At 43.3% G+C, this 24,150-nt stretch overlaps 1 protein-coding gene across 1 annotated transcript; it reads right to left on the reverse strand.

The window, feature by feature from the left end:
* Window positions 1–11,653: 11,653 nt before the first annotated feature.
* Window positions 11,654–21,799, reverse strand: LOC141471569 (uncharacterized). Its single transcript, XM_074158154.1, has 11 exons — window positions 21,495–21,799; window positions 19,205–19,339; window positions 18,514–18,638; window positions 18,140–18,208; window positions 17,541–17,654; window positions 16,610–16,725; window positions 16,269–16,324; window positions 14,758–14,810; window positions 13,993–14,120; window positions 13,300–13,456; window positions 11,654–12,195 (listed from the first exon to the last, which is right to left on the reverse strand). Exons 1-11 carry the CDS (start codon window positions 21,696–21,698, stop codon window positions 12,093–12,095), a joined length of 1,260 nt encoding a protein of 419 aa, XP_074014255.1. The 5' UTR covers window positions 21,699–21,799; the 3' UTR covers window positions 11,654–12,092.
* Between the last annotated feature and the right edge of the window lie 2,351 nt (window positions 21,800–24,150).

The raw sequence follows: 24,150 nt of genomic DNA on the forward strand, positions 1-24,150 counted from the left end.
ATTCTTAGCATGGATTGGGAAAAGGAGAGTGAGCTCTGAATCTCAACCGCTTTATCCTCTTCTTCCCAATTCCCCCATTAGCGCTTTGCACCTACAATCAAAGCCACAAAGTATGATGAAAAAGTATTCCCAAGTCCTTTCCCCTGCAGAAAACCTACAGAAAAGAATTAAAAAGGAAGCATCCAATCTGTGTTTTTCCCCTGGCAAAAATCAAAGGGTATTCAGCTGAAATATGTCCTGCTCGTTTGGTTTTCAGCTCTCTGGTAGATTGAAATTTTCATGTGAAATCAGGCGCTTCTTGCCAAGATTTTAATTTATTTTTGAAATGTAGCTTTCTGTCCAAAAATGTCAGCAGGTTTTCTCTTAAAATAGCTTAGAATTATTGCAATATTAAAAAGAAAAATTACCTTGCCTTTGACTTCCACACAGTGGGCTGCTCACAGAGGCTGAAGATAAGCACTGAAAACCGGGCGTGCTCTTTAATTATATCTCCTTAATATAAAACTTTTTGTCTGCCTTTGATTTTATGGCACTTTCATGCAACGCCAGGGCCGTGAAGAAAACAGCCATTTCTCCTTATGCTTTTCATTAAGTGAAAACATCAGGGGTCACCAATAATTCACCTAAGTGAGGAAAGGATGGAACTGGAAAATGAGGCGGATCATGGAAAAAATCAAATAATCCCTGGAGAAGAAGCAATTTATCCCTGCACTGGCAGATGGGTACAGACATGTGGATTTTGGTATAACACTTGTCTCATAGGAGGCACCTCCCGGGGCCTGGGCCCAACCAGGTTTACACATTTCTCAGGGAAAAATTTTGCATTTTTTTCCATCAGTAAATAAAAGTTCAATCACTGATTTATTTCTTGTTTAAGAATGGTGTTTTTCAACCATCGAACACCTCCTGCCAGCCTGAGAAATGCTCAGTAACTCCCAGATTTCTCTCTGATTGATGGCAACTCTCTGCTATGTGACAGATGAAAAAATTGCCAATAAAAAATCAGGGAATCAAAAAATGATGAACCTTGATAGGTTTTTAGGATGAGAAAAAATACCACCTTTCAAATAATTTATGTTCAACAATAAACACACAGGAATAAATTCACTGTTGCTGTTTTAATTCTTCCTCCTGTAGCGTCTATATTGTCTAACAAGTTAAAATATTAAGAAAACCCAGCCCATTTTGGTCAAGAGCAATAAGGCAGCTATGTGAATTTGAATGATATTCACTGCCTTATGTCACTTCAGAATACAAAGATGATAATATAAAAACAAATTGCGGAACAAGGCAAAGTGAGAAAGTCGATAAAAAACATTCAAAATAATATTTGCTTGATCATCACCACAGGATCAGAAGCACCATGGACCACTAATACCAAATGGAAGGTTAAGGCTTGGGAAATATATGCAGTCTATCTCTAACACAAACATGTAGCGTGATGGAAACAAATGTGTTTGTCCACGAGAGGTCTCTAGAGCCCTGTATAATCACAGAATATTTTCCACGTATTCCTCTTCTCCTGCTTTGAAATCAGATGGATGTATGGATGTTCATGTCCCTTCATCAGCTTATGGGGACCCCCATGTATGCCCCCTCTGGATCTGGCATGTTTTGGCTTTCCTCAGCCAGGAGTTGGAGGAGGATGGGGAGGGCATCTGCAGGAGGGATGGGCTAATGTCTCCAAAGGAGAGAAAGAAGTAATTTGTTGCAGCCATACTCTCCCTGGGCAGAAAAAATATACATTAGCCCATGGCTTACGAGAGCCTCTCTTATGAGAGCAGCTAAGGCAAAGAGCAGGTATTTCTTGTTTATCCCATAGATAAACAGGGGAAAAGGTATTCTTCCTTGTGAAAACGTCTTAGCAAGTACCAAACAACGGGTCAGTCAACAGTGGCACTACTGGCACTGCAAGCTGCTGGGGGAATGGGGAAAGTGTCAAGTCCTTTCTTAATAGTTTTAACTGGAGGGTTTTTTTTGTCCTCTAATATGCTGGAGGATATTTGCAAAAGATGCTATCTTAGCAAGCGAGCAGTTACTTTAGCAATTTCTCTGCTGAAATAATGGGAATTCCCTACAAGCTGTTGACCTTTCTAGATTGTAAACATTTTTAAGAGTTTGCACAACTTTATTATTAAAACATTAATATCGATTTTGACCTCCTTACAAATATTTGTTCTGTTCTTGCAAAATAGTTATAGAAAGTACATTTTGATTCAGAACATTCAGAAATCAAATGGAATTACACTTTGGTTGTATAATTACCAACTATTTCTGCTTTAGTCAGTTACTGACCAAGAAGCAGAATAATTATCAAATGTTTACAGCACAAATGCTTTTATATATATATCCCATTCCAAGAACACTTTGTAGAACAAACATCTACTATAGATGATCGTAGACACATTGGAGAATCTATTCTCACAATCTCACAAGAAAAGATTTTGTTTCTTTCTGTTTGTCTAAATGATAAGTTGCAAATTCTTGGCCAGTCCCATCCTTTACTTCCCATGGGATATTGTTTCTTCAGTCTCAGTAACTGTTCTTCCGAGTCAGGTAAGAATAAAACCCAGCCTAGAGAGATATATATATCTCATTCCCACAAAATATATCTGCTTGCTGAAGAGCTGGAGCGTTCCCAGTACCTGGCAATTTCTCTTACCACGCTGTGACCAAAGACTAAAGCAGAAGACACATATTAAGCAGTTCGCTTAAAGACAGCAGACTTTATTTTTGGAACTCTTCATTTTCTTGTGTTAGTCACAGTGACCGGGATTCACAGAGGGCACAAAGGGAAAACCAAAGGGAAGAAAAAACTGCAACATGCTGAATTAGCGCTGGTTTTACCAAGCACTTCTGAAAACTCCAGCAACAATTTTTGTCTTGGCCAGCTGTGGTAACTGTCAAGTCTCATCAGAGGATGTCACGACGCGAGCAGAATCCTGCTCTAGGAGTTTCAAAGAGGAATAAAATAAGTCCTTACCTATTCTAACACACATCTCACCAAATCCCTGTTGGCTGTCAAAAGCAAGGCATAAATCTCCATAGCTAATACTTTTGCATATTCTTCCTTGGAAATCTTTTCTCTTGCTTTCTTTACCAAAAATGGAAACATATCCCTGAAAGATAAACACCATGTGCCTGAGAGCGTAGGCTTGGCACCCCCACCCCGCCCCGGGCGAGCAGGGTCTCAGAGTCGGATCTCAGCACAGACTTCCTCAGATCACGGCCCCGTGGAGCCTTCATGAAGACAGAGGCCCCCAGAAGATTGGTGCTTTGAACAATGAATGCCTTAAGTGTGGTTTTAAACTTTTTTTTTTTTGTTCTGATTTGTGGACCATTAAAAATGTTCCAGCGGGGATACAGGATACCCTTTAAAATATGGAGATTTCTGTGTAGCATATGTGAACTCTTCTTCCTTACTCCCCTTTCATGAAGCCCCTGGGAGCTGCTGGAAATGCTGGCCCTGGGAGATCAAACAAGCTCAGGCTCTGTGAATCAGACAGGGGAAACAAATTCAAGAGACAAGGTCCTCCCGGAAACACCCTTTGGAGTTGTTCGAGAAGACAAATTGGAAGTGCAAGTCCCAGCAGACTGAAGGGGGAGAAACAGCAAAACCATCCCGAGCTCATGAAAGGAGAAAGCAGCAATGTGAAGCGAGCAAAGAGGCGGCCAGTGTGATGCTTTCCTCTGGGACTGCATCGCCCGTAGATGCAGAGGAGCTTTCCACCAGGAGCGGCTGTGTTGTGTCAATGCAGCTCCAGCTAACATGGAAGGCAACGAACACATCTGGGTGCTTTCCTGCTCCTGGCACAAGTTGGCCCATGTACTTGCACAAAATTGCCCAGGGTCCTTGCTCAGTGTGAATCAATAAAGTGCCATAAACTATATTGTTTTCTATGAAATATTGCTAAATAATGCTAACAAATAGCATTAAAATCAGATGTCTGGTCTGATTGAAGGAGGATTTAAATAAAATAAATGCAGAGAACAATTTCCACGTAATGATTTGACATTTTTTCCCTTGAGACAGAGTCAGTCAAGTCCATGCAAAAGAGGGTGCAGAATCACAGCCCACCAGTGAGGCTGAGAAAGCCTGAGGGAGAAAAAGATGGCTAGAAAAGGGTCTTCATCATCCAGCTTATGCCCATTACAGAAGAGCCTCAAACATCAGCAGAGCTTCTCTGTGCTCCAGCAGTTCCCAAATGTTACATGAGCCTTTGAAGGACTTGCTGTTGGCCAAAGTCAGGACCCAAGAGCTGAAACCAAACTCCATAACCACTTCCCACTTCCAGTGCTCTTAGTCAGCAGAGACTGGACACAGCAAAGCACTGGACTTCACTAGGTGCCTATTGGTAACTCTTGTGTATTTATTAGAGCAAAATGAGTGTCCTGAGAGTTCAGCCCAAACTGGTCCTGGTGAAGGAAGCCCCACAAAAGGTGGAACGGTGGAAGGACCATATGTTTTAGTCTGATGAAATTCATCAACCTAAATTGGTATTCACTTGCCTGATCACAGCAGAAACATTTAGTATTCTAGTAATATCAGGGCTGGTTTGTCCACGAGAAATTACTGTGTTTTGAAGATCATAAACATGAATGCAGTTCCTGAGTCTTCCTGTGAGCATCACTCCATGCCTGTTTGTTTGTGTGCAGAGCTGGACTTCTTTTGCTTGCTTACCTACTATGTCCTTTTCTCTCCGAGACAAATGTGACTATGTGGAAATAATATTTAAGGAACATTTTATACACAGTTCAACAAGGTGAGGTGTAACTGAGCTAATCATCACTCATTTCAGTGCTTTTCCATGATTTCCAGATTACCAAATTATCCAGGAACAAGGTGGTCCACTAAATATCCAGATAATGCTAACTCTGCTCTTGAGCTGATCCAGTCAACACTATGAAAACCAAAGACTAGCAGTGATTTGAAGTAAAAACCTTGGTAGTATCACAATGGTATATTCATAATGTCTATTAAAACTGAGGATTCTTCAGAGCCATTGAGCTCTTCACACTCCAAAGCAATGATTTCCAACCAATAGCATGCAATGCAGCTGCAAAAATATTTTGTCATTCTTTGCAGTCACAGGAAGTTTTAACTCTCTTACTGGGGTTTGATTGCACAGCATTTACGTGATGCAACACACACCAGGTATCTACAGTGGGTGTTGACTTGTTTTGTTCATGGGTTTGGCTGAGTTTTGTTTCTTTTGCAGGTTTTGCCGCCTTCCTCACCTTGCCTGCTCCGTGTCCCACCCCAAAATGCGTAAAGGCTGCTGTAGGTCCGGACAGAGCTCACAAGAGGCTGTGAGGGTGTATGGGAAGCTGCGACGAATGTAAACTCTCGGGTTAACATTTAAAGAATGCTGCTATAGAATTGGCCAGACAATTTCTTCCCCAGAGTTTTCCCATGGGGAAAAGACAGACCATAGCTCTTCCTTCCCATGAAAGGCACTTTGATCTCCCTTGATGAAACGCTTTATGTATTTTGGGAGTTTAGTGTAATTGGCTCTGATGGCTCAAGGCTCCTCCCCATCCCCAAAACTTCTCTGTGTTGGGGTTTGTTCTGGAAGCCTCCCACAACACACGGCTGTATTTAGTGCACAACAGATCAAGAGCAGCATATTTATGGCTTTGGGAAAATCTCATTACAGATCATTTAAAATACTGCTTCTTCATTAAGAAAAGTGTTTTGTGTGGCTGTTTTGTCTTAATGGGAGTCAAACCCCATGTCGTCAGAAAGCTGCCTGACATGTATGATTATGAATTGCTCAACAGTGGCTGCAGAAGGACTCAGTCATGCTTGATGGGACTTATTCTTAGATATTTGAACTAAATATTATCTCACCCCTCCTGTCATAGCTGAGGGTTGCCAGCCCAGCAAAGCAGTGGTGAGACACCGGGGCTCCCGCGAGAAGAGCATGTCAGGAGAGCAGGATGTTTCTCATCAGCATTGAGATGCACAGATACATCTCACATTGGCATTTATGCTGAGTGACTCTTATTTTCTCACCTCTCCAGGAGTTACGACACTTACTCACAACTATTGTTTTGGTGTGGAGAGAATGGTAAACAGGCCTATATCTGAAAAGTCACTTATTTTGTTAATCTAATTGAGGAAGGAAAACATTCCTGACATTATGGTTTTATCAGCTTATAAACATGTGGTAGAAGCCTACATGCCTTAGAATAACAGCAGAAACAAGACTGGGAAAGGAAACATTGAGATTTGGATGCCTTAGTAAAGACAACCAGCAGCACAGCACATTGTGTAACCTCAGAGCTTTTCCCAATCCTCATCTCTGCAAAACATTATCAAATATTCTTAAACTTTGGGGGCCTGTAATTATTTTTTTTTTTTAATTCCTTATCAACTGATTATCCAGCCCTTACTTGAAGGACATTTAGGATTGACAACAAAAGCAACAAACAGTGGAATTTCCCGTGCTTCATCCAGTAGGAAGGTTTAAAAATTAATCAAAATGTATCAAGTGTGCACAATTTGGGTCATTTTGCAGAAGGAAAAAATTGCAATTTCCAAGGAAAAGGCGTGATGGAAGTACAAACCATCTCCTTTCCTGAACAGTTACCACTGTCCTGGCCTTAAGAGTAGAGAAAAGTATGAACAGCATTTTTGACCTGCACAAAGGTATAAGTCAGGTCCCAGATGTAGTCATGGTCACTTTTTCCCTGTTTATAGATGCACACACAATATTGGCTGATGTCACCACAGATGTGTGCGTGGCACCATGCCTTCAACCATGACTTGGCCCTGCCCTGGCACTGCAGCTCACTGGGCTTTCTGGGCAGGACAGTTTTTATCCTACTGGCGTTGAACTCTATAGTCCTGTCTGGATGTGCTGTATCCTATCCCCCTTGACATGGGACCTGACCAAACCTGGCCTCAATCAACTTAGATTTTATGGTGGAACACCTTCTGAGAGACATAATCACCATTTTCACTTGCACCCAGATATCAGCACATTTAGTTTCCTACAACAGCACTTTTTCTGCACTGGATGCAACATGCAGAATGCAGATCTGGCCCTTCAAGGTGCAATCAGGATGACACCAAAGGCGTTTCGTCCTTTTCCTATCCTTTTCATCCTCTCATCCAAAAGCATTCATGTCTCTTGACACATGGAAATTTGGTGGGTTTGGTGAACAAACTCGAATGACAGAGTCATATGAGGGTTGAAACCAAGGCAGCATTCTGTGCTGAGGTTTATTTGCTTACAAAAGTCTCAATTTTTGATGGTTAAAGACACCACCTTAAGGCTACTGTAATTATCCAGTGCTGTTTTCTCCTTGTGTGGGTGTTTTTTTCACCAATGGTGGAGTTCATGCTTTGGCAGAGATTGGCTGACCGCCTTGCAGCCCTATTTTGAAAAGTCGAACTTTAAAAGGATACAGGCAGTTATTTATCCTTGCAATTGAAAACTTCTAATTAGCATTTTATAAAGCCAGTTTCATGGGGTAAGCCCTCTACGTGCTGCAGAAAGTTCCTCCATAATCATAAGAGCACAAAGGGTAGAAATTTACAACGTATTTTAGAAAAAAAGACAAACAGATGGTATTAAAAAAAAACAAACCCAAGAAGATGTTTTAAGCCAACGGGACGGGTGGGAAAACTAAGGTCAGCTCTCAAGCAGAAGTTAAAAATGAGGCCATAGTGTTAGTTGAAGTCGTGGGGCCAAGATGTGCCAGAGATCTCCCTGAATACAGAAACCAAAGTCACTTGGTGACACGCAGAAGAAATCTCCACCTTGTTGAGTGCTCCAACAAATACTATCAGAAAAGACACTCTGTAGATGTAAAATTTCACTCCCCCATGTTCCAGCCCTCCAGGACTGGCACAGCCATAGGCTGCACCCAGACCCTCACTTCTGTCAACATCTTCTTGCTCAAATGGCATCTGATGGACCTCTTTCTGCAAATCATGTTTCTAACACCTACAGCAACCAGAAGTCCCTCTCCAGTGTCAGTTGTCGCAGGGGCTGTGACAAGGGCTTCAGCCATGAACAATTCCAGGTTTATTGTGCACAGGGCCATTTCTAAAGTACTTTGGCCAAAGCATTTGGGTTCAGCACTTAAGACATGCTGTCCCACGCACAGCTACCAAGCAATGTAGGAGGACACACCAGAAGATCATGGCACTCCTACTTTCCCCTCTCTTATCTTTTCTGGAAAACATGATAAATATGTGAGCGAAGCTGCTGGGATGTGTCAGATATGCATCTCCACCCCCCTGCTGTGGATTAAGAAAAAAAAGTTATTCACCACTCAGCATATTTAGAAAGTCTCTTGTGCACAGAGCAGACACCTCCAGACGTCTCCATCAGTGACGTTATTTATAAGTGGACCAAACAGCTTGTTAGGCTAATTGCTCCTGGAGGGATTTAACTCTATTGAGAAAGCTTGAACAGGGCTCAACTGTTCCAGAGCTTTAGCTGCCACTCCTCCCTTTGATTTACATCCCTCGTAAAACTTTATGGCCAGATTAGAATGAACTTCACTTGCACTATGTTTTGAGTAAAGTTTTTTTGTGCTGAATAAAAACAAAAATCAATGCTGTAACTAATTACAGTCTCAATCAGGAAAGGAAAATAACTCAAAATGGGGAGACAGGACCCAAAAAGCCCCCCAGAATAGATCCCTTTGGAGGCCCTGCTTCAGACACCTGAGCTCTGAGCCTAGTATGTTAGGAGAGCAGCAACAATAAAAAAGTCACAGTTTAGGGAAGAGCAATTTTGGATGGAGAAAGACTGATGTGGCTTTTTATGGTAAACAAGAGGGAGTGTGAGGCCGTCAGGGTTCCAGTAAATGGGAGAAGGGAGTGGGTGGTTATCAGTCATTTTGTCTGGAATGTCTTTGAGTCATTTGGCTGCTGAGTTTGTTCTTATGGAGGGAAAAGTCTACTTTTGAAATAATTGGTTGCTTTGCAGAGATAATTCGGCCATACACTGCATTTTTTTGATAAATTACAGAACTCCCTGGGCTACACTTTGCTTCACCAACTGTAAAGCTAGAACATAAATCCAAACAGAAAAAAGATTTTTTTCTTCCTTTCTTTCTGCCAGTGAAATACAATGTCACTGAAAATGGCCTTTATATCTATACCATGAAGTATTGCAAAAAGGAAGGAGAATAAATAAGCCTAGTAAAATATTTACCGTTCTAGACATCAGTAGCCAAGGCCAGATTGATGGGAAATGCTTAGTTTGGGGCTGACAGCCTTTGAATGACCTCTTTATAAATGCCTGAATCTTGAAATTCTACATGCATGTGAGCTCAGTGGGACGTGCAAGCATTTTTTGCAAGTATTTTGCCGTGTCAGGCGCTGGCCCATTGACAGCAGCAGGAATTACAGGTGTTCAGTTCCTCCCAGACGTGCAAAACGCAGATGCTGGAAAGCAGCTCATCCCGACAAGGCTCCAGCTGCCTCCCTTCATGCCGGACGAGAGCAGATCATATGCTACATTTCACTTCTGGCCAAGACTTACCTCCATTTACTGCTTTTTTTTTTGCTCAAAATTAATGCTTCTGGGCTGCAGAAGTATTTCCCAAGATGGATTTTTCCACCGAGAAAGGAGCCGCAAGAGAGGGACCACTTCATATGGTCAAAGCGTGGGGCTCGGTAAATTTATTTTAAATTAAATAAGTTATTCCATGTGTCCTGGACACAAGCTCACTATAAACTAATTTGAAATCCAGGGAGAAAACCCCCGACAGTCAATTTTTCAGTCCTTCAAACTGAAATACTGTACCAGTAGTTCATCACCTGGCAAATAAACCTGCCAGCTCAAAACTTTATTAATCATTTTCTGTACCCTGCTTGAACTTTTCCAAACTGAACTCAGGAGTGCTCTAATTCTCCATCCACTAGTACCAAAAGAAACAAGTAAAGAGGACAAAAGGAGAGCAATGAAGGCTGCATCATCCTCCTCTGCCTCCTCTGCTGCAGGAACATGAACTTCAGAGACTACAATTTGGAGGAGATACCTGCCATTTGTCCCCCAGTATCCTTAGTTGTAGCCCAGTTTCTGCAAACCAGAAACAGCCACACCAATACCTTCCTTGACGGATGGATTTTTAATTTTTAGCCCGGACAGGGATTTTTTTACAGTAATTTCTCAAACTATCACTCCAGAGTAATAATTAACAATCTTTCTCATTATCTACGTTATCCAACAGAAGGGCACACCTCCAAAGACTTTGCTCACTATGTGCCTATATATTCCATTTTTCTAAATGTTAATATTTTAGTCCTCAAAAAAAAAAAAAGGCAAAAAGGAAAGGGAGAGATGACAAAAGCTTCACAGAAAAAAAGGAACAGATGTTCCTGAGATCATAGCAGAGCAAGCTACATACTTAGTAGGAACAAACTGTGATGCAGAATGCTGTTATTTTTCTAACCTTTCTAAAATTACCTATTTGACTGATTTCTTATGTGTGAAAAGAGGCATAGGGCCTTCTCTTCTGTCAAAGTACCATTGTCTCAAGTAATTTAGAAGCTCCCTGTTTCGGTGCATTGAGACTTCCAGCGCACAGACAGATTTAAGACATCTTTAAATTTGTGCAAGGCTCACAAGAACGCGTTTCTTAATGCACTGTAACTAGAGAAGTATTTATAGGAGAAGTCCAGCTAAAATCCAAAGCTCTGAGTCAATGGCTATCCCAAAAGAAATGCAATCCTAAGCCTGCTTCACACATACAGCTGATGGTTTGGGGTGCAAGGAGGGGCAAGGCACTTGTACCACAAGTCTCTGCCTTCGGTGGGGTACCGCTCACAGGCACAAATGCAGAACAGGGACAACGTCATAAATTAGGGAGTGGGAATCTCTTTACCCTATTGCACAGCTGCCGAAGAGACTGCTGATAAAACCAGCCTGTTACATCAGATCAGGCCGTTGCTTGCATCATTCCAGCCTTGTTCAGCAACGCACCCCAAATTTGAGCACACAGTCATTGCCGCGATATATATGGGGTGAATAATTTTACATTCACGCACCTGTTCTGCATATAACTCTTATAGTAATAAGTGTAAGAACTTAGGTAAGAAAGGAGTGTAAGAAAGGAGAAAGTATTCTTTAAAGTCTGTTAAGTCTCCTTCAGTGTCAACCTATGCAGACATTATAAATATATATATGTACCCACATTCCTTTCTTAAATGGGGCAGAGGTACTATTATAACATATCCTTATAATGCTCCTAGTAGTTGCATAGCGTTGTTGCCAGGCATAGAGAACGAGGCATCTTTCCTTAATTCCTTCTGTCCAGATCTTCCATGTAACTATTTTTTCTTGACATATCATGAGTATGTTTAATTTTCAGTAATTAATGGCATCTAGGTAGGGAATACACTGTAGGTTACCTTGGGCCAGCAGCTATCAGTGACTAATGAATGTTGTGATTAATATGGCATCTAAATTCAAGCAAATGATGAGAAATTCAGAACGTCTTCTAAATCAGACTGCCAGATCCTGGCTTTGCTTCAGACAAGGGAAAAATGTGTTTGTACCACTTATTTTATTGGCCATTGATGCTATTCCTACAGGACACCTCATTTAGATGTGCTTTCTCCTGCTTCTTCCAGTTCAGCTCTCATACAAGACTATCAAATCAGTGTAGTTTCCAGTAACAGCTTTTTCCCATGTTTTAATGGCTATAACAACCAGAGTTCAGAAAGATAGAGCTTTTATTTCAAAAACATATCTGAAAGAACAGAGGAACCATTAAATTGAGCCAGAGATCCACGTCGCCCAGTGTCCTGGTCTTCATGGTGGGGAGCAGCTGGCAGCTTAGGAAAAATACCAAAAAGAGCGTAGAGCGATCCCTCCTAGTGCAGTCCTCCTGCAATCAGCTGTTCAGGTTGCCTTTAAATTGCCTCCAGACCACCACGGTTAGCAACCGCTAAGAGCCGCACCGCTGGAAATGTATCTCACTTCTCCCCAAATCCTTTTATACCCTCGACCTCGGCAGCATCCTGTGACAATGAGTTCCACACTCAAAACTGTGCATTTTGCAGAGAATAACATGTTTTTTAAAGCTGCTGCTTGCTATCATCGCTGGGACAAGCTCGCAAACGCTCACGGGGGAGAGCTGTCGGTCGCAGGGCTCCAAGAGGAAAGGTCTGGTCCTTTGGCTTTTGAACCGAGCTGCAAATTTGGAACCAGCTGGGCGGCTTCGTCCCTGCAAGAAGAGCAGCGATGCTGAGCTGGCATTCTGCGGCAAGGGGGAAGAACCAGACACCCACCCCTTAATTTCTAACATGGTTTTGATTTGGAAGCAGATACGAGATGGGAGCCTAGGGGGAATTTTGACAGCATTGCCAAATTAAGCCTTCCTGGGGCAGATCTAGAGATGTCCAGGGCTGTCTGGACTTGCGGAGGGTGTCTTGTTTGGGTTTTAGCAGAGACTTGCCATGCTGGGTCATTTTCTCCACCATGCAGGTTTTGGCAGCCCAGAGCAGGTACCAGGCAGCAGCCACAGGCCATGGCTTTCAAGTTGAACCAGCGGGCGTTTGGGGGTTTAGTGGCTTATTTTATGTGCTTCGAATGTGTCTGGTTTTCAGAAAAAAACTGAGCACTCAGTCTTCTGAAAGTCATCTATGGCATTTCCTCTGACAGCCAAGAATTAGTGTTTATTTGAAAAAGCAAACTAAATGTAAACAACCAAAATTGCCTTTTTTTCATGAGAGAAAAGACTCAATAGGGAAAAGGCTCCAGTAAAAGACTGTGATAATCATGTGGGAGGAGAAACAGCAATTCACTGAGAAGCACATACTTTGTCAATGTAATCCTCTCCCCTAGAAGAGGCATTCCTGTATTGATTTTCTGATCATTTATCTGTTCTGTGCTCTAGTCTGACAAATACTTGTGTGAGCAAAGTTCACCCTGTAAATGGTTAGCCTGCTGTTTGGGGTAGAGGACTCATTATTTCTATGATGTGACAGATTGCCCAAATAAGACGGTCTCCCAAATGGACCATCCACCAACTCATAAACCTATATGGGGACCTATACAAAATCCTACATAAACCTATATAACAAACAACTGAACAAGTGCCCATGGTTTGTCTTCATGTATGCAGTGCTTCCACAATCGTTCTTTTTCAAATAACATATATCATGTTTGTCAATTTAATAAACACACTAAGCATTAAATGAACAACGTTTCTTTACATCAGACAAAAAATCTGTGCATTCATGTTTCAAGTATCTATGAAGCTGTAGCCACACAGGTCAATATAGGAGGATGGGAATTCTTTACCTCTTCTTGCCTGTCATTATTTTACCTGTAATAAAACTCAACCAAGCCCCAGCCTCGTGTTGACCCATTTAGTTGGAAATCTGCAATGCACTCGTGGAAAACACCTCTTCCAGTCAGGCCATTATACACCACGGGGCAAGCCTGCTTATCCAGCGTTGCAGAAACATCAAAGTTCTTGCCACCTTTGATAAGAGTAAAAAGGGTAGAATGTCTCCAACCTTCAATAGTATTTTATCTCAAAAATTCCCAAGATCTATTATTTTCCCATATGGTTTCTTCTTACGCTTTTCTAAAGAGCAATAGTTTCCCCGTCTGGTTTCTAAATTAAGTAAAATCCTTGATCAAGCCATAATTCCAGAGCAGCTGAATCCACCTCATAACATATGTTTTGACGCCTCAAAAGTGAAAATCCCATAATTTATCTGGATTATCATAAGAAACAGTGCCCACAAATAGAAGCTGTAACTCTCCCTCTGACACAGCTGCCTGTGGCCCTGATCCTGCAGTGGACACGCACCCCCCATTTCACCGATGACACCCCACACATATGACTTCACTTAAGCACAGAAGTAAATTTCTCAGGGTGTAAGAGGATGTGTTTAGCTTTCAAATTTGCTCCAAGGATCACATGGAGTTTCACCGAGTAGTCTTTCCTCCACTAAATTAACTGCGTGCCAAAAAGCTGAAAGCCGATACAGGCGGGCTGCATGTAGCTTACCAGCAATAAGGCTGACTCCGTATTCATCCTTGATAACACCATCATCGGCCATCTCAGCCAGAGAGGCGTTGGACCACTCAATGCCAGCCTTCCTCCCATCAGGGAAAAAGACATAACCTACAGCGAGGCTGAAGGGGAAAGAAACGGAACGGAATTAAAGTCAAAATAAAGTTCAAATGGACCAGCACATTGGCCTTCCAGGGGAGCTCAACGCTGACCATGGCCTTCACCCCTGGAAAGCAGCAGGAATAAATAAAAAGGGTTATATTGTGGGGTATTGCAAATGCTGAGCAGGAGAAGCCATGCATGCAGGCAAGATGAGGCTTACAGGATGGACTGTGGTGGGACAGGCAGGTCACTTGGTCCCACTTGGTCAGAGGGTCACGAATGCTGGTCTGTAGGCTTCTGGATGTGGCAAGCACTAGTCAGGCAGGGCTCCCTGTGGAATGCCCCACTACAGACAGACACACCTTCCTAAATAGCTGGAAGTGCTCAATTTGTGCTAAATCATCTAGACAGTAAGACAGGCAGCTGCATCAGCCTAATAGTAATTGGATGGAAAGGAAGTAATTGAAGGTAAAAGCTGTCCTCGTGACTAATTGCAAATGGAAAATTGGGCAGAGTGAGAGGGGAGCAAGAGGGTGTGGATGGAAATCAGGCTGTACAGGTTCAAAGCAAGAATGTGCATATAGATGTCCTGCACAGCAACTTCTGCCACCTTTAAGATGCATGTTTTTAGCAGCATGAACTTCTTTTGTTACTTACTTAGTTGTGGTAGCCGGCATATTAATAACTGTTAAATGTGCTGCAGTCCCATCCTGTAAGAGAGTGATAAAGAAAAAGCAGTCTAATTTGTGTGGAGTCATTTGCATGGATCATACACTGACTTGACGAAGATACAACTCAGGTTATACAACGTGCCATGACTTTATACTTTTAAATCGTCTCAATACATCTTCCATGAAAAACTGGCTGCAAATGAGAGTCCAAGAATATAAACCAGGACAAGCTAAGGACATTAAGGACAACAGAAAGCCCACAGCAAGACACAAGGAGGTGGGAAACAATACATGCAAAGACGTCAGCTGGCCACGTTCAAAATCGATGGGCAACCTATCAAAGTTGGCCCTCCTTTCACCAGACATAACCTATATTATTCTATGCCCAAGAACAACATATAGGAAAAAATGTTAAATAAGAAGCATCTGGGATCTCATGTTTTTATTCATTTCTCTTCCATCCTTGAGTCTGAATCCCGTCACGCTCCGGTTGGGCTGCTCTACGGCAAATATAAGCCCACGCTGTGATGTTACATATGTACAGACACTCAGAGTATGACTCCAAACTTCAATTGGCAATAAACTTTAATTCCTTCTTAGCAAACAGTCAGATGGCTTTTAATTAGGAGAGGAAGAGCAGTAGTAATTTTGAGTCCTGAATAACGATGAAAAAAAGGGAAAGGGCACTACCTGAGTATACACGTTACAGTGCAAAAGCACAGTCCTATTAAAAGGTATGCAGGCTTATGTTAAATCACAACAGCTACTGGATCTGCACATATGTGGGATTTTTCCGAGGTGTGCTTTTGTGCTGGCCGGGAAAAGAACTTTTATTCTGAATTCAGTCTTAACTCCTGCAACTCTGCCTATAATAGAGAGTTTAGATTTCTTCACGCCTGTGTTGGCAAAGGAAATGCCTTTTCAGGACCATCTGTTCGGGTTGCGCGCCAGCTTGTACCGCCAGCATTCAGCATTTCCCCAGGCTTGTGTGCTCCAGCAGCCACAGCGCTGACTCTCCTCTGGCACAGCCACAATGGCAAAGCAGAGAATCAGAGCTCAGCACAGGCAGAAATATTTGCTGACTGCTGTCACGAAGGCTTAGGATGCCTTCAAGCACCTCAGGCTCTCACTTAGTGTGAATCAGCACTGCATCAACTCCGCTGGGTATTTGCGGCAGCCGAGAGTCTGTCCTGTAAAGCTGCCTATCTCATTTTTCTTTAAAAAGCCAAAACAAACAGTTTCAAGTTACCAAAACAACTTTTGGTTCTACCAGCGTAGCAAAATCTCAGTTTTCACACACATGGCTCTGCTTTTGAGAGCTGCTGCCGACACTGATATGTGCTAATGATGGCACCACTTAGTACTCCTGATTGCATACCCTGGATGCTCCCCTTATTTCTGGTTATGCCTTATTTCTGCTTATTTAAATATGACTGACAAGCTCAGGAACACCTCCATTTTCATGGTTATGTAGCATATTGGCATATTAATACCTACCTCAAAGTGTGCCAAAATCATGACATAACGGTAAATCTCAGACCAGTCCCGGATACCTGCAAAAAAGAACAAAATCACCCAACCTGAAGTCCACCATTGCTGGAAAAAGTGAACTAATAGTACCTGACTTGAATTCAACTTTGGATAAAGAAATATCCAGTAACTGATAAAATGGTAAGCATATGCATGTCCCCAAAACAGTCATAGCATTTCCTCTGAAATGTCTTAACTCCCAGTCATGAAATTAGCTATTTTTAAAGATGATCTTTAGTCCCGCTGTCCTGCCAGTATCATCTACATTGAAGGTAGCCAAGTGAGTGAATTGTTTCTGGTGCTGTTACCGTAAGAGTGGCTCCGAACGCCTTTGAGGGAAAGTTGAGTTTTCTCATGATTTTCAATTTCAATTTCTCCAACAGATTCGCCCCATTGCTCATGTCGGAAATGTTGTTCCCTTTGTCTGGGAGAATGAAAAGGGTGAATTGACAGGCAAAATCAACAAGGCAAAATCAAGGCAGCCCCAATGCCAATCTGATAGACTTATACCCCAAAACGAAGGAGAGATTTCAGAGCATCTGGATCATGGCTGTCAGATTTTACACATTAGCAGCCACTTTTATATTTCCCAGTTATTGCTACATAATGTCTGTGAGACACCTGAGAAAGAAAAGGCAACAAATTCCTTCCCTTACAGACTATAAAAATGCCCTCTGTTTGAAAAAATGCTGTTACCACCAAACAGTTGCTGCTTAGAAGTCCGTAGGTATTACCAAAGATGACACACTATTGGTCTATGTATTTTCTGCTTGTATTTAGACAACACACTATTGATATTCATTTTTTCTTCCCATATTTTCAGCTCTCCAAAGCTTGTGTACTCATTAAAATACCAACTTTAGCCCTCCTTTCACACGATTATATTCGATCCTTTGCTTAGATATACCTGCACTAATGGCTTTGGAAGCAGCCTAAATCAGGTTGTTAGCAATGAAAAAGGAGAGAATAATAAATATTCCCAATGCTCAAGGTTTTACAGACCAAAATTGTGGGCAGGTGCCTCCACCCACACATCAGGAAGACCCTGTCTGTGTGTAGGATCCTCCTTAGAGGATCCAGGTCTGATGTAGTAATGAAACCAGGAGGCCATATCCTTTCTTAGCTCACTTCAAATTAAACCCACCATCTAAAATCACCTACAGCCACACACATCAGACCCTGAAGGGATCTGTAGAAAAATTACTATTAAGCCCAGAGGAAATTAATCTTGCCTCTCACTTTTTGACCCTCTGGAAGAACTCGATGGTCCACGGTTCCTGGGCAAAAGCACGTGCAAATGTGCTGGGGTGACTATCGACACTAAAGTTAAAGACTTCTGTGAAGTTCTCCCAGCTAGGAAAAGAGGGGGAAAAAATCAGAGACATTATTAGCTTTCAGGTCGTACTAACCAAGTTGTGCACTTGCTACTCTGACAATGGCAATATTTGTATTTTATCATTATTGGAAAATTCTGATTTTTGTCATTTGAAATGTTATGATTTTTCAAGGAAGCAAACAAAAGGAAACCAAGAGGACTAAAAACAGCCTGAGTCAACAGATTACTTAGGAAGGGAAGCTGTCAGGGCAGAGCCAGAAGCGAGAACATGCTGCTTTCTCTCATGTCGTCTCTTCAGAGGTACCAATGTAATGTTACTCCACAAATGCTGTGCTGCTTTGACAGTAAATCACTTTTTATCAGTCAAATCGAGTCCATAAAGTGAAAGCAGTGGCCAGGGCTTCAGGCGTTACTTTGTGCACATGACTCTCTGAAAACAGTAACCCAATCTCTAACCATGAACTCAACTATACATCCCAAAGCAAAAGTAAAATGCTCTTACTGGAAAGTGAATTTAACTGGTACAAGTTCGCCTTCCTCTTCACTCCACTGCTGTCGGTAGGGTCCTTTTCTGCAAGGCAAAGCACCACAGTTTTGTATCCCTCCTAAACAAACAGCAAAATGTTTCTTACAAGTTTGGCAGTGGATGTAGTAGGAGACATTGCAGAAGAACAGGGCTATTTTGTGCTCAGGTAGCACAGAAATGCTACATTACAGCTCTACACCGGACACAGGTATTACTAGCTGTATTTTTGTTCCATAAAAATCAATGTCTGCTATTGTTACCAAATAGCTTTTTGTTCAAGTCGGTTAAATATATTGCCAGACGGTGTTTAAAAAGTCTTCATCTTAAATGAAACTAGAGCGCTGCAGTACCTGAGTAATCCATCAAAGCTTATTTTCCAGCGACTTTGAGGCTCTAAGTATTCAATAGTGAGCCCTCCTCCACTCCAAATCTCTTCAGATTCATCACTCACCATCATGTTTGGATGTTGTGGGTGCTAAAAAGATATTTAAGGAAAACATTTACTTCATTCTTAATTTCTAGTGCATGCAAACTCCCAAAACTCTTCAGCTGCTCTTTGAAAAATGCATCGTTTCCTAAAGCTGCCACCTTTCTAAAAGAGAGCTTATGCCTGTTGCTGTAGGATCTAAGGAGGTCCTGAACTTGGCTGGCAGTTCAGTTCATTCACTCATTAGAAAAGGGGAAAAAATCAACCATAACCATAGAATGTAACTTATGAACCATGTGCTGCACATTATCAGAAAGACAGAATGCTCAAATTCTTCCTGGAAGACTTACCAAGACACATTTTAGAAAATATGCTATATTTTGTGCACGTTATGGGGAAAGTAGAATGAGTGTCAGATACCTGCTCCTAAAATGAGACATAACCATAATCTGGCCAGTTCACCACTGTCTTCAGTCACAGCACCAGTGTCTTACTGTTAGCATATTAATGCAGTGAAGATGCAGAGAACATTAATTTTCGCTCGGGATCCTAACACAGGTGCAAGGCAGGAGTTAAGCACCGCTCTTGAATGTCATCCCGCATCCACCACTCACTTCAAACTCTCCTATTCCGTCCACCCTCAGGAAGAGCCACATCTCACAGATCCCGTTGGGACGTTTGGCCAGACGAGCAATCACAAAGGTCTTGTTGGTCACTGCAAAGCCGGTGAAGTAAACCGAATCCAGCGCCTGGGGAAAAGGAAATGGATTTCAGCTCCAGCTGCAGGCAGGAAGGGAGGGGGAGAGGGTGAGTAATCCTTTGTTTTCCATGCTGGTTTTTTTTTTCATCTCAGGAACCAAATTTTACTTTCACTTTTTATATTTAATAGCAGGCACCCCAGTGAAGAGCCAGAGAGTTTTGCTAGCAGCAGTGAAGCCTCATTCACAAGACAGGATGGACCATGTGCTCAGAAAATATTTGATTAATCTGGCATTAAACACTCACAGCATTCATTGGCACAAACACATTTTTCCTTTCTTGTTTGCCCATTTCCTCATCAGGGCAGACACAGAAAGCGGAGAGGGAGCAGCTGAGAAGCAGTTTTAGAGAGGGAACATAATTATTGAGTGACAGCCATGGACAAGGTCAAATATTATCTGAATTAAGATGATTTATTTTGCAACGAGAAGTTCCCTTGACCAAAATCCTTCTGAAATGGATCCTCAAAAAGAGTTTCTGCAAGGAAGAAACTGAGTCACAAACATGCTGTTTCCCCACCCAGGTCCAAATTGTACCTACGACAACTTATACTTAAGGGAAACACACAAAACTAAGAAGGAACAAGGAAGAGAAAGAGAGAAAATGATGAGAAACCCAGCACTTAACTAACATGATTAGCAGCTGGGCTGGCGTAGGGCCAGTTTACATCTCAAATCTCAAAAACCATTAGGCACAGAAGTCCACACCTTCAAACTCTGATGTATATTTTCATGTATTTATGTGTGCATTTTTGGGCATGGGAGAGGTTCTGCTTCTGAAAAGCTATCCATCGTAAAATGCAAAAAAAACCCTAAAATCAGAGGATTATTGCCTTTATGCATACAGAGAAGAGAATATTTTGAGGGCAGAGGATCCGGAAATACACACAAAGTGAGTCACTGGATGCCAATAAAAAAATTCAGAGACATCATTTCTGGAAGTATTTTCCAGATCCGTTTTTAGACCTCCCTTGTTAAGTGTTGCTCCAGAGCTGCTGCTTGGGGGAGCGGAGAGGAACACCCAGGCCCCCTGGCTGTATCTCAAACCGCCTTGGATGTCAGTTTGATTTGGAAGATGGTGCCACTCCTGCCCTATCAAATTTGGTCGAAATTCGCAAAACACTTCAAAACGCTCCAAGCGGTAGCTTGATTAGTAAAAAGGAAAACCTAGGGGAAACAGCTTCTTTTTTTAAAGGCTAAGCAGAAGCCTCAATGCATTTGTTAAAAAATATCAGTTCAGGATTGCCAGAAGGCTCCAGGAAATGTTAGCAAGAAGCTCATTTTTCACAAAAAATTATTTAGGATCCAAAATCTCAGCTGGTATCTGCAAGCTGAATTTTTATGAAGGAAGGAAAAAACCAAGGGAAATCCTGTCTCATCAGCCTTTCTGCTTCCCCCTCTCCCCAAACAACACAGCAGAGCCCACCCAAATCTCCCTGTCAGGCACAGTAGGCATTTTGACAGGATGGTACATGAACACAGGCGAGGTACAGGTTGTAGATAGAGGGTTTATTATTTATTAAGCAGAGAAGTACACCTGGAAAATCAGATTCAATTCACCAAGTGTGCTAAAATAAAAGGTTTCTCTGTCCCACAGCACGTCTGCTTTTCCTCATTGATAGCTGGCCTGATTTGAGGCAGTCCTTTTCCCTGCGAGGGACAGCCAAGGAGACATCCCCACCCTGCCCTCCCTGGAATGTGCTGAAAGAGGAAAAATAATGCGGGTCCTGAAGCCTCATGGGTCAAGCACGGGGGTGCCGGGCAGCAGGATGCAGGGGGTGGGGGTTCCTGGGGGATGCAGGTCGCAGGGGGACGCAAGGTGCTGGGTTGCAGGGAGAGGTGCGGGTCTCTGAGGGCTGTGGGTCCTGCAGATGGAGGTGGTGTGTGTCCATGGGGGTACAGCTCCAAGGGGAATGGGTATTGTGGGGGAACGTGGGGACAGGGGTTCCAGGGACTGGGGGGGTGGGAACGCTGGGGTCCCAGAGGAACAGGGGGGTGCCAGGGGTTCTGGGAGATGGGAGTGCTAGGGTCCCAGGGGGGTGCCAAGGGACGCAGGGAGATGGGGGTGTCAGGGATGGGGGATGCAGGGGTGCCAGGGAAGGGGTCCCAGGATTCGGGGCACCGGGGGGGGCGTCGAGACACTCACGTGGGGGTCGGGGCGGAGCAAGCGGGGCCGCCGTGGCTCGGCGGGAGCTCCTCCGGCCGCCCGCTGCCTCCAGGCGCCGTGGAAGAGGAGGAGGCAGCCCAGGACCCAGCGCTTCAGCGGGGACCAGGCGCCGGGGGGGGCCGCCCGCCGCGCCCCGAGCAGCGCCAGCAGCGCCGCCGCCACCAGCGCCAGCAGCCCCGGCATGGCGGGGCGCGGAGCGGGGCACGCAGCGGGGCGCGGAGCGGGGCGCGGAGCGGAGCGGGGCGCCGGCTCCGGGTGAGGCCAAACCCCGCCGCGGTGCCGCCCACGGCGGTGTCCCGGGGCCGGTGGCGGTCGTTTCCGCGAGGGGCTCGTCCCGGCTGCCGGCGCGCTGAGGTCACTCTGGGAAGTTGCATTTGCTCCTTTTATTTATTTATTTACTTTATATATATATATATATATTTTCTTTTTTTTTTTCCCCCGAGAAACGCAATCTCTGTGCGCGTTTCGCCCAGCCCGCAGAGGGAGGTTCGGGCAGTTCCCCTGGAGTGGCACAGCCAAGTTCCTAGGAAATCCTGCGGGATAAATGTTGCGGGGCAGGGGAAGTGGGTTTTGGGGTCTTCCCCCTGGCACTGCTGGGGGTTATGAGGGCAATAGCAGCGGCTCTTCTCCAAGGCTTCTGAAGGTTGTGGCTGTTTCCATCTCTTTGATTCGGATCATAGAATCATAGAATGGTTTGGGTTGGAAGGAACCTTAAAGATCATCTAGTTCTAACCCACTACCATGGGCAGGGACACCTCCCACTAGACCAGGTTACTCAAAGCCCCATCCAGTCTGGCTTTGAACACCTCTAGGGATGGGGCACCCATAACTTCTCTGGGCAACCTGTGCCACCGTCTCACCACCCCCATAGTGAAAGATTTCTTCCTGGTTTAGATTTCTGACTCTGACCCGGGCTCTCAGTGTAAGTGGGTCCTTTGCTTGCTCCCGCTGCCAGCTCCAACCGATGGGCCGGGAAAAGGCTTGACAGCCCATTTCATCCAAGGCACCCAGAAGAAAATCACAGCAGGCATCCCCCCAGCATCTCTTGTAGGCACCATTTCTAGAAGCTGTATTTTTGAAGGCTTTTGGCTGGCTGCACAATAGATCTTTTTATTCCTTTTGCAATTAGCAAGCGTTTAGTCTTATTTCCCTACACTAAAATAAACCCAGCCTCTCAGGAGTGGTTGAAGCATTCCTGATCTCACTGTGGAGAAAGATGGGGCTCTCAGAACCCACTCTTGCTGTTATCTTCTGAGTGGTTTGGCTCCCTGTTAGCTCTACAGACCTCTCAGCAGCCTTCCTATTACTTTACTGTACATTTTTATGCCTTGACTCAATTGTCCCTCGATTTGGTTTTATAACCAACTCTGCTGTCATTTGTGTTTAACAGATCAGTGCTTATGGTTCTTTTAATTTTTTTTCTCTGAATGCATCTTATTTTTAACAACCTCCTTGGTTCTGCTGCTTCTTTTTGCCCTTGTATCTCATCTTTTCTAATACTGATGGGCACTTACTCTGCCTCTACGATCATGTTTCTATCTATTCTTCAAAAGCCGTTAGTGTCTTAGAAGTTCTTTTTACCTTCTTCTTAAAAAGCTTTCTTATTTTCACACAGTTCCCCTTTTCTGAGACCGGGCACAACTGTTCTGTATTGCGTTATTGCTATCCATAGACCACATCTAATCAAAGGCAAAAAAAGAACTAAAAAGCAGAACTGGCACCAGAAATAAGACAATGAGGTTCGGAAATTTATTTCTGTAAATCGCCATTGCTTCAGTTAATATTCAAGGTATATTCATCTTAAAGTTAACCACATAGAGTAGGCAGAGAGCCAGGGAGCTAATAAAGGTTATTTTCTTACTTCAGATTGTGTCGCGGAAGGACTGAAAACAGTCCAAAAATAGGAGATGTGTCACAATGTTATCACCCTGCACCTGCAGCACAGCAGATACGGTTCAGTACAGAGAAAGTCTGCAAAGGGAATGGATTATGAAAAACAGCTTTTATTTTTAGTTAAAATTTAAACACGGTGTTGACACAAAGCAATATTCAATGGGGAAGACTCCACACAAGTGACAAACCTTTGGGACTTTACAAACATGCTGTGTATAATTAAACCCTCCACAGCACTAGTCTGCTCGAGATGTAAGGGTCTACGGCAAATGGCATATTCTTGTAGACGCTTCCTTTTTTCTCTAATGCAATCCACGAGCAGCTTTACTGCCCTTTGCCAAACCCTTGGAGTCCTTATAAAAATCATTTCAACTCCAGTATTTGCATTTCTGAGGGCAGGATAAATGGGGCATGAATATTTCGTATCTTCCTCTGATATGTGAAATATTCAAAAGCACCCATAGTCTAAACAACGCACGGGTTAAGGTGTTGTGGCTGTCTCTATGGAATCTATAACAGAGATAAGCTCCGTTCCTTCCTACGAGGACAGGAAGCACGGAAACAATTTGCTTCGTGCAGCATTATGTTTCAACATTTCTTAGGTAATTTGTTTGAGGACCTGAAGTTATCTCTGGCAAACAATTTATCTTGGCAATATTGTTTGCTGTGGAAATGGGTTCCAAAACAGCGGGACTCGCAGAAGAACCAAAGTCCTGACATGCCCGGTAATGTTTTCAGCATA

This window comes from Numenius arquata, chromosome 13 (genome assembly GCF_964106895.1).
Source record: "Numenius arquata chromosome 13, bNumArq3.hap1.1, whole genome shotgun sequence".
In the NCBI taxonomy this organism is placed as follows: Eukaryota; Metazoa; Chordata; class Aves; order Charadriiformes; family Scolopacidae; genus Numenius; species Numenius arquata.

Bases quoted from the DNA above. Each gene is read 5' to 3' on its own strand.
- LOC141471569 (XM_074158154.1), bottom strand. From the start codon at position 21,698: ATGCCGGGGCTGCTGGCGCTGGTGGCGGCGGCGCTGCTGGCGCTGCTC. The intron at 17,655-18,139 runs GTAAGAGCATTT...CTCTTTTCCTAG, and splicing joins CCAGTTAAATTCACTTTCCA to CTGGGAGAACTTCACAGAAG. The intron at 12,196-13,299 runs GTAAAATAATGA...CTCTTCTTGCAG, and splicing joins TTGGTTGAGTTTTATTACAG to GGACGAAGCCGCCCAGCTGG.